Raw genomic sequence first — 12,798 nt, 5'->3', positions numbered from 1 at the left:
TACTACTGTTAACTACGCTAGTAATCAGTGTGATGTTCTGTAAAAGACAACGATGAAACACTTATTTCAAAGGTTATTTAAGAGCGGAAATAATTTGGAGAAAGCTCTTACGAAAAGGTTTTGTTTATGTTCAAAGGAAGGTAAGAAGTTCCTTTAACTCTTAAATTAAAATTGGAGAAATTATTTGAGGGGTGCCAATAATTCTGGAGCTATTAAGAATCAGCAGACTTTGAGAGCCAGAATCTTTGTATATTGATGGACTATTGCAGGAAAAACTATTTTTTATCTTTTGCAGATGATTATTTTATCTAATGTCACTATTCAACAACACAATTTCACCGATGTCACTGACTAACAAGCGGAAAAAGGGTCAGAGTTTATATTATAATCAGATTAGATTATATTAATTATATTATATTTATTCAGATTTTCCAGGAACCAAAGAAAGCCAGTCAGGTGGAGCAGGTGCTGTCTGAGTACTCCAAGTGCATCCAGGTGTGTTTGTGTGTCTGACATGTCAACCAACATTCATTTAGATTTTACACACACATGCACACACACACACGCACACACACACACGCACACACACACACGCACACACACACACACACACGCAAACACACATACACACACGCAAACACACATACACACACGCAAACACACACACATACATACACTCTTTATTTTGTTTAGTCTTCCTCCAACATGTCCTCTGACACGTCAACCAACATTCATTTAGATTTTACACACACATGCACACACACACGCACACACACACGCAAACACACATACACACACGTAAACACACACACACACGCACACACACACACACGCAAACACACATACACACACGCAAACACACATACACACGCAAACACACATACACACACGCAAACACACAAACACACACACATACATACACTCTTTATTTTGTTTAGTCTTCCTCCAACATGTCCTCTGACACGTCAACCAACATTCATTTAGATTTTACACACACATGCACACACACACGCACACACACACGCAAACACACATACACACACGTAAACACACACACACACGCACACACACACACACGCAAACACACATACACACACGCAAACACACATACACACGCAAACACACATACACACACGCAAACACACAAACACACACACATACATACACTCTTTATTTTGTTTAGTCTTCCTCCAACATGTCCTCTGACACGTCAACCAACATTCATTTAGATTTTACACACACATGCACACACACACGCACACACACACGCAAACACACATACAGACACGTAAACACACATACACACACGCAAACACACATACACACACGCAAACACACACACATACATACACTCTTTATTTTGTTTAGTCTTCCTCCAACATGTCCTCTGACACGTCAACCAACATTCATTTAGATTTTACACACACATGCACAAACACACACATGCACAAACACACACAAACACACACACATGCAAACACACACATGCACACACACATGCAAACACACATACACACACACACGCAAACACACATACACACACGCAAAAACACACACGCAAACACACACACACAAACATATACAAACACACACACACACTCACACACACACATACACACATGCAAACACACACATACTGTACATACACTCTTTATTTTGTTTAGTCTTCCTCCAACATGTCGTCTGACATGTCAACCAACATTCATTTAGATTTTACACACACACATGCAAAAACACACATGCAAACAAAGACACACACACGCAAACAAACACACACATATGCAAACACACACATTCACACACACATGCACCCACACATGCAAACACACACATACACACACAAACGCAAACACACAAACATATACACACGCAAACACACATACACACTAAAACACATACACACGCAAACACACACATTCATACACTCTTTATTTTGTTTAGTCTTCCTCCATTTCTTTGGAGATTTAAAAAACACTTGTAAACATTCAGTATAAAATGTTTAATATCAGTATATTGTTATTTTATACTTTTAACCAGTTATATGAAATGTCATTCTTCAATAAAATAAAAATATTAGGAAAATATTCAGCTTTGTGGCATATAAACTGGCTGCATCATGGCACTCTGATGATTTATTTTCACCTCGAGTTTTTAATTGTTATAAAAAATACTGATCGTTTTTTTTTTTTAATCTATATACGGTGATGTTTCCCATGTTTCCTGTTCTAACAGTGTGGTGATCTTTTTAAAGTGGCATCTGATTGTGTGCATTTATCTGCCGTAGCGATGCAGTAATGCTGGAGGTGGCCAGTCGGGGGCGCTGTTATTCTCTGTGGTTGGAGGAAAGATGAGTGAAGGGATTAACTTCTCAGATGATCTGGGCAGGTGAGAGTGAAGATGCCACTGAAGTCAGGCCTTTTAACCAAACTTTGTTCATCAGATGATGCCATGGAGCTTATGTTTAATCTTACATTCGCACAATATGAAAAAATGTGCATGTTTATTCCTCAGTGTTTCACAGCTTCACACATTTGTGTGTGTGTGTGTGTGTGTGTGTGTGTGTGTGTGTGTGTGTGTGTGTGTGTGTGTGTTTATTAAGATGTATAGTGATGGTCGGAATGCCGTATCCCAACATCAAATCACCTGAACTTCAGGAGAAAATGGCATATTTAGATAAGCACATGGTAAGTGAACCAAAAGTTATTTATATATATATATATATTTACATATTTATATTTACATCGAGAAAATCTCTAAAGAGTAATTGAAAAATAAACAATAATTTTATCATTTTATATATTTTTTTTCAGCCGCATTTGGATGGCAGAAGTCCAGGGAAGGCTTTAATTGAAAATCTGTGCATGAAGGCTGTGAACCAGTCAATAGGTATAATGTTGGTTTGTGTGTTTAACCTGCATATACAGCTTAACACACACACATGCACACCACACACACCACACACACACCACCACACACACACCACACGCACACCTCCACACACACACCACCACACACACACCACCACACACACCACACCACACACACGCGCGTCTTTCTATACTATAGTTAACACTTAAATTAATACTATAATCAATGTTTCTTTAATTTCTGAACGATGCCTTTAACTGACGCAATTCAACTTTTTTTCTGGTTCAGATTGAACATAACTGTGCCAACGTACAAACTTAAACTTTTTCATAGCTTAAACTTTGTCTTGAAAAGAAACGCGTTCGCATTTGAACTCATTAGATTCCTTAATGAGCCTCATTCAAATAAATTAGCTTATATATTTCCTCCAATAAACCAAAGGGGATGCAAAGAACAGTGAATTTAATGCATGACTTCCTGTCTAACCCCCAGGCAGGGCGATTCGTCACAGAGGAGATTACGCCTGTATCGTGTTGTGTGACCGGCGCTACGCTCGCACCGGTACACTGCAGAAGCTTCCAGAGTGGATCCGAAGCAGCACACACACTCACAGCACCTTCGGACCGGCCTTCGCCAGCATTAGGAAGGTGAGGACGCACACATACACAAAAAAAGACACGTTTGATCATCTTCACACGTACTGAGCCGTCAGTTGAGACAGAATCAGATTGAACTGAACTCAATTATAAGTTGTTCTGCCTACATTTCGATCCGTACTCAAGATCGTTATTTTATATTCTCACAAATTCAAATTCCATCCCAAATCATAACAGGTCAAGTTTATAATTCGTGGTAAAATTACTGCACTTTTAAATACAGTATTTTTGTGTAGCTGTACGTTTATGTACAATCCGTTCGATCACAAGCCAGTTTCTGTCTTCTTTTTTTTTTTTTAACCTAAACCATAAAATAAACAGACAAGCATTTTATTCGTTGCCATGGTGATGTTTCCTGTTAAAAATATCAGTATCAGTAGAAGTATCAGTGTGTTAATCCTCCAGGACAGAGGAGTTTGTGCTTTGTGGTTTCTCAGGACCATTGCCGTTTCGAGCCGCTGTTACGTACGCCACGATCAGTGTTGTAATGAAACGGAGTACAAATACTTCGTTACCGTACTTAAGTAGAAATGTCACGTATCTGTACTTTACTTTACTTCGCTATTTAAATTAGTCAACTTTCACTTTTACTCCACTACATTTCCTAGATAAAATGTCTATTCTTTTACTCCGCTATATTTCCACTAAGCGTCTTCGTTACTCGTTACTACAAAATAAAATCAGAAGAAATGTGTGCGACTGCAATAAGGGAGGTTTGGCGAATCACTGCTCCTGGATTGCATTGCGCACGTCCGCACTCTCTACGGAGAAGCACAGGGACGCTCAGCGTGCACGCGCAGTCAGAGCTGGAGGCGTTTATCTATAACGTTAATCGGCTGAAAGCCGCAAAGACGGCAACCAAAAGCAGTGAAATGTCACTATTCTTATTACCAGAGTTGATAGAACAAACAAAATATTAATGCAAACAATCCATTCAATACTAAATAAAAATAACATTTATTGATTTGGTCTTTTTTATTAATGACTGCATTCATTGGACACACTGTTTGTAGAGAATGCACACATACATGAACTGATCTGATTCAAGACCGGCATCATTACATCATGCATAAAATTTTGGTGTCCAGTTTTGCCATTTTTAAATAATACCATAACTTTTGGCTTACTATGTAGTCATATAATATATAATATAAAACTCTTCTTGTTTTAAATTCTCACTGAGGGCTAAAACCCCTAAAGAAGAAACCCTAGAACCGTCCCTGCTCGTATGTCTACCGAAAAATCACAAAGATATTACTTTTTACTTTTACTTCAAATACTTAAGTACATTAAATATCAGATACTTTTAAGACTTTTACTTGAGTGATATTCTAAAAGGTAACTTTCACTTCTACCAAAGTAATTATTGCTTTCTAATACTTTATACAACACTGGCCACGATGAGAACTGACTTGTTTTGCGAATGTTTAACAACTTTAACCGTAACTATAAAGGGATCTTGTGCAAAAATGTGCAAAATATTGCTGGAATATAAGGGGAACAAAAAACTTTATTTAGTTATAGCAAACTAATCACAGCACACCTCCAAGTGTTTTATTCCTCAATACTAAATACACGCTGCTTGAGACGCATCACAGAGTTAAACTAGACGTTTCCAGATAAACAAATTCTAAAAAAAAAAAAAAAAAAAATCAACAACATCCTCTGATTGCAGTTTTACACATCAAATATTCATCCTGCGAGAATCTCATGTCAGCTTTTCAGTGTAAACTCTCTATGTGAAACGTTTCCTCTACTTAATAGCTATTTGCATGGTTGTGTGTAGTTGTGTGTGCAGCAGATGATTGTGTGTAGTGTGTGTATTAGATCTGAATGTGTGTCTGATTTTGCAGTTTTTCCTGGAGAAGCGACAAACGCAGCACTGAGCCGAACACCACACGACGTCGATTCTTCATCGCCGTCCAGATGCAAGTTCCGTTAATGGTTTTTTTCATGTTGTGTGTTTTTGTGGTTGTGTGATCCTGTAAAAGCCACGTAAATAATTAACGTTCCACCGGTCCGGGTATTTTCGGCTTGTGTTTCGTGCTCGAGTCTACGTTCATGTGAGAGTTTAACGTAAATAAAGTCGATATCATGAGACGAACTGGAAATTCATACATAAAATTTATTCTCGGTCTCTTTTCTTTTTTTTTTTTTTTTTTTTTTTTTTTAAACTTCATTTAAGGCTTCCTGCACACAATATGCCTCAGCCATATGTTTTCCCAGCAGATGGTCGGAAATAATCAGTGCGTAAAGAATGTAATTACACAAATGACTCTTCAGATGCTCAGATTTTATACTGAATATGATTTCACAAGTTTCCTTCCTAGGTTTTGTGTATTTTAAGCTTTGATATACAGGGATGGAGAAATCATAGCTAGACCACTGGGCAAGTCAAAGCTCAGGTTTCTGCCCAGTCCAGAAGCTAATGTGATACAATGAGCTAATCAGCTTGTTAAGTATCACATTGCTTATGCATGATGATTTGTGCTACTAAAATGAACTGAGGATACGGATCTGTTTACATATTGACCGATTTTCTTTACATCATCTTTACGTTATCTAGATCTTTTGAACACTGTACAAATAGATATGTTTAGCAAATGATCACAAGTTAGTGGACACTGGAAGCATCGAACCCTTTTTTTAACAGGACCCGAATGATTCTAAGTCACGTCGGTTGTGCTGCCGCGGCTTCAGGACGTTCGTCTGCCCTTTGAGTTCTTAAACAAACAATCATTCAGAAGTGGTCTGTATCGGCTATGCCTCCCAGTCATCTTCGTCCTCTGCAGTAGGCTGATGGGGAGCAGGAAGGGGCGGGATCACATCTGACATCCTTGCAAACGCGCTGCCGGAGCTGCCAGACGGTTCTGTGGAGTCTCCGCCTCCTGGGACTTTACCCGAGATGCCTGTAGATTACACGGTGTTGTGGTGTGTGAGTGTGTCGTAAAACTAGAACCTTTACTAACTGTTAATAACTATTTAATTCATAAAATATAAAGTCCTACCTTTCCTCCGCATGGCCAATTTATTAAAGAGATCAGACATGAAATCTCCTCCGCTGGATGCTGCTACAACTGAAAGACAGAAAATAACCAGGTTAAAGAGGTACATTAACGTATACGGGCTCACAAACCTGATGGTGGTAAAAGATTAAGAACATGCAGTAATAAAACAAATAAGAGTCAGAGGAATGTTTTTATCTCAGCTTTCTAAATGACGATGAACAGCAATATTTAAGATTTTAGTATACTGGATTTGGTCTTGCTGATGAAGAGATCCTGAACCAAAGTAGTCATATAATCTAAACAGAGTGTTGAGAGCTGCTTTATTAGAACCTATGAGCGCTTATAGGAATGAACTCTCTGTAAAAGAAAATCAGGTTGAAGGTCAGTGTAGTCACGAGCATCCTGTGCTGTAAAGTACTGCTTTTGTACGGTTTTATCTGCCATGTGTTCAGTTCCCGACTCTGACCTTGCTCCTGCTCCTTCTGTTTCTTCTTCTCCATCTTTCTTTCTTTAACGTTGCGCAGTTTGGCTTTTCCGATGCCGCCAGCGTTGCGAATAGACTCGAGTAAGCTGGCGCGCCCATCAGAAGGCTGCAGGACCTCTGAAGGGGTACCTTTTACTGTACCTTACACACACAGAAAGCAACAGATTGGGCATGTGCAGCTTTTATAAAGAGATATCTCAAAAATATAAGTTAGATGTAATAGGCAATGCAATACAATTGTACAGTGCCTTGCATAACTATATCATTTTAAGGATCAAGCATATAAATGATTCCAGAATTTAAAATATAAATATATAATAAGCAATAAATTATTACAATAATAATAATAACGGTAAAATATTTTGCTTGTACAACATTATCATACAGTATCTAATCTCTCAGTTGGCTCTTCTCCTGTATTACTAAAGGAAATTGATGAGCTGTGTGCGGGGCATGCATATGAGTAGGGGCATACCTGTGGGTGGAGCATGCATATGAGTAGGGGCATACCTGTGGGCGGAGCATGCATATGAGTAGGGGCACACCTGTGTGCGGGGCATGCATATGAGTGGGGCATACCTCTGGGCGGAGCATGCATATGAGTAGGGGCATACCTGTGGGTGGAGCATGCATACGCGTAGGGGCATACCTGTGGGCGGAGCATGCATACGAGTAGGGGCATACCTGTGGGCGGGGCATGCATACGAGTAGGGGCATACCTGTGTGCGGAGCATGTATATGAGTAGGGGCATACCTGTGGGCAGGGCATGCATATGAGTAGGGCATGCCTGGGGCGGGGCATGCATATGAGTACAACATACCTGTGGGCGGGGCATGCATATGAGTAGAACATACCTGTGGGCTGGGCATGCATATGAGTAGAACATACCTGTGGGCGGGGCATGCATATGAGTAGAACATACCTGTGGGCGGGGCATGCATATGAGTAGAACATACCTGTGGGCGGGGCATGCATATGAGTAGAACATACCTGTGGGTGGGGCATGCATATGAGTAGAACATACCTGTGGGCGGGGCATGCATACGAGTATAACATACCTGTGGGTGGGTAGAGCATATGAGTAGGGCATGCCTGTGGGTGGGGCATGCATATGAGTAGAACATACCTGTGGGCGGGGCATGCATATGAGTATAACATACCTGTGGGTGGAGCATGAGTGGATATACCACCACCACCTGTGTCCTCTGGAACAGCAGGAGGTGGAGGAGGAGGGGGTGGGGCTGGAGGAGCTCCAGGGGGAGGTGCTGTAACCTGGGGAGACTCAGGAGGAGGGGGTGGAGGAGGCGGAGGAGGTGGTGGAGGAGGAGCCTCAGATCGGAACTGAGAGCCTGAAATATGAAAACATAACACACAAAAAATAGATCAACGTTTATTCCTGGTTCTGCTTCAATCCAGTTTTATTAATCCAGTTGTCATTCTGGGTCAATTACCTTCTTCATGTTCAGTGCCAAAAGAGGGCAGCTCTGGAATTGTCGCACTGACAGCACCAGAAGGGGCGAAGCCTGGGCCGAGGTCAGCGCTGTACATGAGGTCATCGGCGATGCCGGGCAAGTCGGGCAGATACGAGGGCACATCGATCTCAGGCACTTTCCCCAGGTCTGGCACGTAGAAATAATTCTCTGCAGTCTTATAAAGAAAGACAGAAAATAAAATGACTAAAAAAACAGATGGCTGAAGTCTTAGATAGATGGTTGTAAGTAAATTCTCTGTAACAGCAGATCTGACAGAAGCGTGAGCTGTAATTAAAAATCCCAGGTCTACATTATTGCATGCGTTCTAATATGCCGTCGTTTCCGTGGTAACAATTCGAACGGGGACTGTACGATTGCTGTTATTATATGTTGTTTGATAGGGATAAAAACAATAAAGATGTTAACTTGTTAAAAAAAAGTTTCTTTGCAGAACAGAGCGGAACGTGGAAATCTTTTCAATCACGTGAAAAAGTGATTAAAACAGAGGCAGTGAAATGCTTCGTATCTCAAAAGACAACACTTTTTTTTCATGAGCTAGCTATTTTCAGACTGTGCATAAATCAACAAGATTGTGTTTATTGTGTTTGGACTGAAAGGATCCTGTTTCACCTTCATCTCCCAATAACACTCCTGCTGGAAGACCGAAGCTCTCTCTCGTGTCTGTCTCTCACCTGTCTCTCTAGTTGCTCTCGTTTAGTGATGGATAGCGGTGCGTCAAACGGCTTCTCGTCCTTCTCTGTTTCTAGCGTATTGTGAGTTTTAGTGACGACTCCCGCCAGGGGATCCAGGAACACGTACTTCTTATATCTACGCACAAGTAAGAACATGGTAATGGTCTGAGAACTCGTTTACAATAGCGTATACGTTACCAAAGATCTGAGACCAAGCAGAATGCTAAAAAAGAGACCAAGTAAACGGGGTAAGTGTGTATGTATGTATGTATGTGTGTGTGTGTGTGTGTATGTATGTATGTGTGTGTATGTGTATAAACTCACAGGTTCTCTGTGGTGTTAAAGAGCAGCAAAGAGCTAACGGAGCTGATGTTTCTTGGCAGACTTCCCAGGCCCTCCTCGGTCTCATCCTCTGAGCGCTTCTTAGTGTTCATCCAAACTGGAAAATACATCAACTTCTCCTGCAACACACAAGAACAAGGACACAATAATAAAAATTATTTTTTTACTATAATTCAGTAATAATAATTCAGTTTCATTCATTGTACTATTCAGAGGGTTTTGAGAGTTCACACTGTTCAGAAACATCTGTATCACATTAAAACAAAGAAAATTGTATTTGTGCAACCTGGAAATAAGGAAAAAATATATATAGACGTCACTCACCTGTAAAACCTTGTCATCAAGGGGGCGAAGCTTGCCCTGTATTTTGTAACGAGGTCGTTTCTGAGACGCTGGATCTACAGCACCCACGAATAAGGAAGAATAATCCTGCAGTTTCTCAGGAGCAGGGTATTTAGCACTGGAAAAAACCTGAACATACATAGACACACACACACCCCAGAATATTTTCTTGCACATGTACACACCTGAAACTACTATTCACACCTTTACATGTAATCATGTAAAAGCTGCATGTCTCAAGTGGCCATGAATTAATACCAGAGCTACAGCATCATATTATCAGATTATAAATACAGAGTAATTTAAGGGACCTTGGTGGCTTTCTTGCTTCCTTTAATCTTGTGGACTCGAGCTTGTACCAGGTTAATGCGGTCAGTAACGGCCTGAAGGTGAGCGCGGTTACTCTCCACACGCTGAGACACCCTGCAAAAACAAAAGGCTCAATTGTGTGTGTGTGTGTGTGTGTGTGTGTGTGTGTGTGTGTGCGCGTGTTTGTGTGTGTGCGTGTGTTTGAATGGCCGTTATAATTTCTCCTACAGCACAATATATAAAATATATACAAGTATTGTGATGCCTGTAGAGCTTAGCTAATGTGTGTAAGCTACATAAAGCATACAAGCCTGGGCATGTACACACACACACACACACATACTTGAGTACACCCTGTTGCCTAGTGAGGAGTGAAATGGGCTAAAATGAAGAGAGATTTGTTTAAAAAAATAAAAAAAGTAAGGGGAGAGAGAGCGGGAGAGAGAGAGAGCGCATGAGAGAGCATGAGAGAGAGCATCCTAATGGAGCTGACCCAGAAAACCAGCAGTTATCTTTATACACACACACAGCAAAACATCTCTCCTCCACCATGTTGTCATGGTAACACTACCATTGGTTTTTCAATTCCTGCAGCTGATATTAGAATATCTGTGCACTCACTCTCTCTCCCACACACACACACACACACACTTTTTCTGCTCCATATCTGTCTTTTAATTTTCACAAAATAAAATTAATTTTTATTTTACAAAACATGAAATACATTTGCAAACAAAGTATGTTAATGAGGAAGAGCAGGGTTCTGTATAATCCTCATTAGCACATGCTGGGATGAGGGCAGAGAAAATAATTAATGAATGATATTTACATTTTGCATATGCATCTTATTCTAGCTTCTAAAGCGTCCAGGTTTGTTATGAGATAAAACTGGTTGCCATGTGCACTTTTTTTTTCATTTGACATTTACACATAAAAGTACATTCGTGAAATACAATTGACTAAAATGCCTCTCTTTAAATGTCAAAAACGAAATCTGAACTTTATTTAAATAATTTGCTTTCATGTCCTTGACTATAAAAATACAAAGACATCAAATGAAAAAAAAAAAAGAAAATGATGAAAAAAGAAAATTTACCAGTCTGCGCAAAATATAATTACTGCCAGAGCTGATTGGATGGGTGTTTTGACGGATGGACGGACAGACAGACATACAGACAACACATCAAATGGGTGGATGGATGGGTGGATGGATGGATGGATGGATGGATAATTACCTGCTGAAGATATCTGTGGAGATCATTTCCAGATACTGCAAGGCATCAGTGATCTGATGCACAGCTTCTTCCCTCCTCAGGTCCTGCTGGATCAATGGCACAGAATAGACCTGGCCCTCCAGGTGGTGATTCTGAGTCATCCTACACATATACACATCATCATCATCATCATCCTCCTCATCCTCACACACAACATCCTCCTCTTCATCCTCACTCCCCCAACTAAACCACTGCACAGAAGCAGACAGACGGATCAGTATGTAAACAGGTTTGTATATAAATACATGTGGTGTGATTAGACAAACCACTGACATTTATAAAACCCTATTAAACACTATTTGCTCCTGACTCTAGTTGACTACAAGGTTTTAGATCTGTCATGATCTTTAGCTCCATCACACCAACTCATTTTGGAGCTTGTGACTCCTTATAAAGTCTCAATAAACCAACAAAGAGGCTTTTTTTATTATTATTATTTTATAGCATTTCTTATTTTCATCTCATGTAGCGTGAAAACATTTTTAACTGTAACACCGGAAGGAATTTCTTTCTTTTTCTTAATCTCCATAACAACAACAGAACTTTAATAAACCGGAAACGGGTAAATCTTGTTTTACTAACTAATAAACTGACTAAAACGCCCTATTATCGCAGCGTGTGTAAAACGACAGGTAATAAAATAAAGAGAAATAAAGAGAAATAAGATAAAATAGCGTCTGCATTCTTTCCCAGTAATATAAACAGCTAGCATGCTAACCGGCTAGCTAACGTAGCTAAAGCTAATAAACAAGACAAAAAAACAAAAACAAAAAAACAAAACACTTCAGTTGTTTATCACACCAAACATCAGGGGAAAACGTACCTGCCCATTTAGAGAGTCGAGCTCTAAACTTTATTAAAAGACGGATGATTTTCTGTCATATTACAGACTGAAGAAGCCACACAGGTCAAACCTCCCTCAGTCAGCTGACAAGGATTAACTGTCGATTTACGATGACAGATTCGTTACTGATTCGTTAAAATAAAACTTTATATCCACAAAATAATATACATCAAAAAATACACTATAATTGTTTAGGAAAAACAAGCTATTACACACACACACACACACACACACATACATACACACTTACCCCGTTTACTTGGTCTCTTTTTTATAACTTAATTATATAATTAAATAGAAAAAGGTAACAAAGGGGAAAAAATAAAAACAAGCATCTCTGTCAGGATGGCCGAGCGGTCTAAGGCGCCAGACTCAAGGCTTATTACCTTCCAGGTTGCTGGGTGTTCTGGTCTCCACATGGAGGCGTGGGTTCAAATCCCACTTCTGACAGTTATTTGTTACTGACTGGAAGTCTTAACACAAATCATAAATGTATCCCCTGCGAC

The 12,798-nt window shown here is 39.9% G+C and overlaps 2 protein-coding genes and 1 non-coding gene across 4 annotated transcripts in view; 2 read left to right on the top strand and 1 right to left on the bottom strand.

Annotated features, from left to right (window-relative positions):
- Nucleotides 1–5,573, top strand: part of ddx11 (DEAD/H (Asp-Glu-Ala-Asp/His) box helicase 11) — a 19,815-nt gene extending 14,242 nt beyond the window's left edge. For both annotated transcript variants that reach the window (XM_060878861.1, XM_060878860.1), the window contains exons 22-27: nt 427–495; nt 2,285–2,385; nt 2,600–2,684; nt 2,811–2,886; nt 3,361–3,515; nt 5,378–5,573. In XM_060878861.1, the coding sequence (XP_060734844.1) occupies nt 427–495; nt 2,285–2,385; nt 2,600–2,684; nt 2,811–2,886; nt 3,361–3,515; nt 5,378–5,410 (519 nt within the window). In that variant the 3' untranslated portion in view covers nt 5,411–5,573. The remainder of the gene's footprint in view (nt 1–426; nt 496–2,284; nt 2,386–2,599; nt 2,685–2,810; nt 2,887–3,360; nt 3,516–5,377) is intronic.
- A 90-nt stretch (nt 5,574–5,663) lies between these two features.
- Nucleotides 5,664–12,427, bottom strand: wash1 (WAS protein family homolog 1). Its single transcript, XM_060878862.1, has 11 exons — nt 12,272–12,427; nt 11,410–11,550; nt 10,177–10,288; nt 9,848–9,994; nt 9,506–9,642; nt 9,182–9,317; nt 8,469–8,664; nt 8,178–8,366; nt 6,999–7,157; nt 6,533–6,601; nt 5,664–6,433 (listed from the first exon to the last, which is right to left on the bottom strand). Exons 1-11 carry the CDS (start codon nt 12,277–12,279, stop codon nt 6,285–6,287), a joined length of 1,443 nt encoding a protein of 480 aa, XP_060734845.1. The 5' UTR covers nt 12,280–12,427; the 3' UTR covers nt 5,664–6,284.
- A 204-nt stretch (nt 12,428–12,631) lies between these two features.
- On the top strand, nt 12,632–12,742 carry trnal-caa (transfer RNA leucine (anticodon CAA)). The gene is made up of 2 exons: nt 12,632–12,669; nt 12,697–12,742. It is a non-coding gene; the product is annotated as a tRNA-Leu (tRNA).
- The last annotated feature ends 56 nt before the right edge of the window (nt 12,743–12,798 follow it).

The sequence above is a fragment of the Tachysurus vachellii genome, chromosome 9 (genome assembly GCF_030014155.1).
Source record: "Tachysurus vachellii isolate PV-2020 chromosome 9, HZAU_Pvac_v1, whole genome shotgun sequence".
Lineage (NCBI taxonomy): Eukaryota > Metazoa > Chordata > Actinopteri > Siluriformes > Bagridae > Tachysurus > Tachysurus vachellii.
Note: the sequence above shows the minus strand (reverse complement) of the source record. Positions and strands in the feature narration are given on the sequence as shown.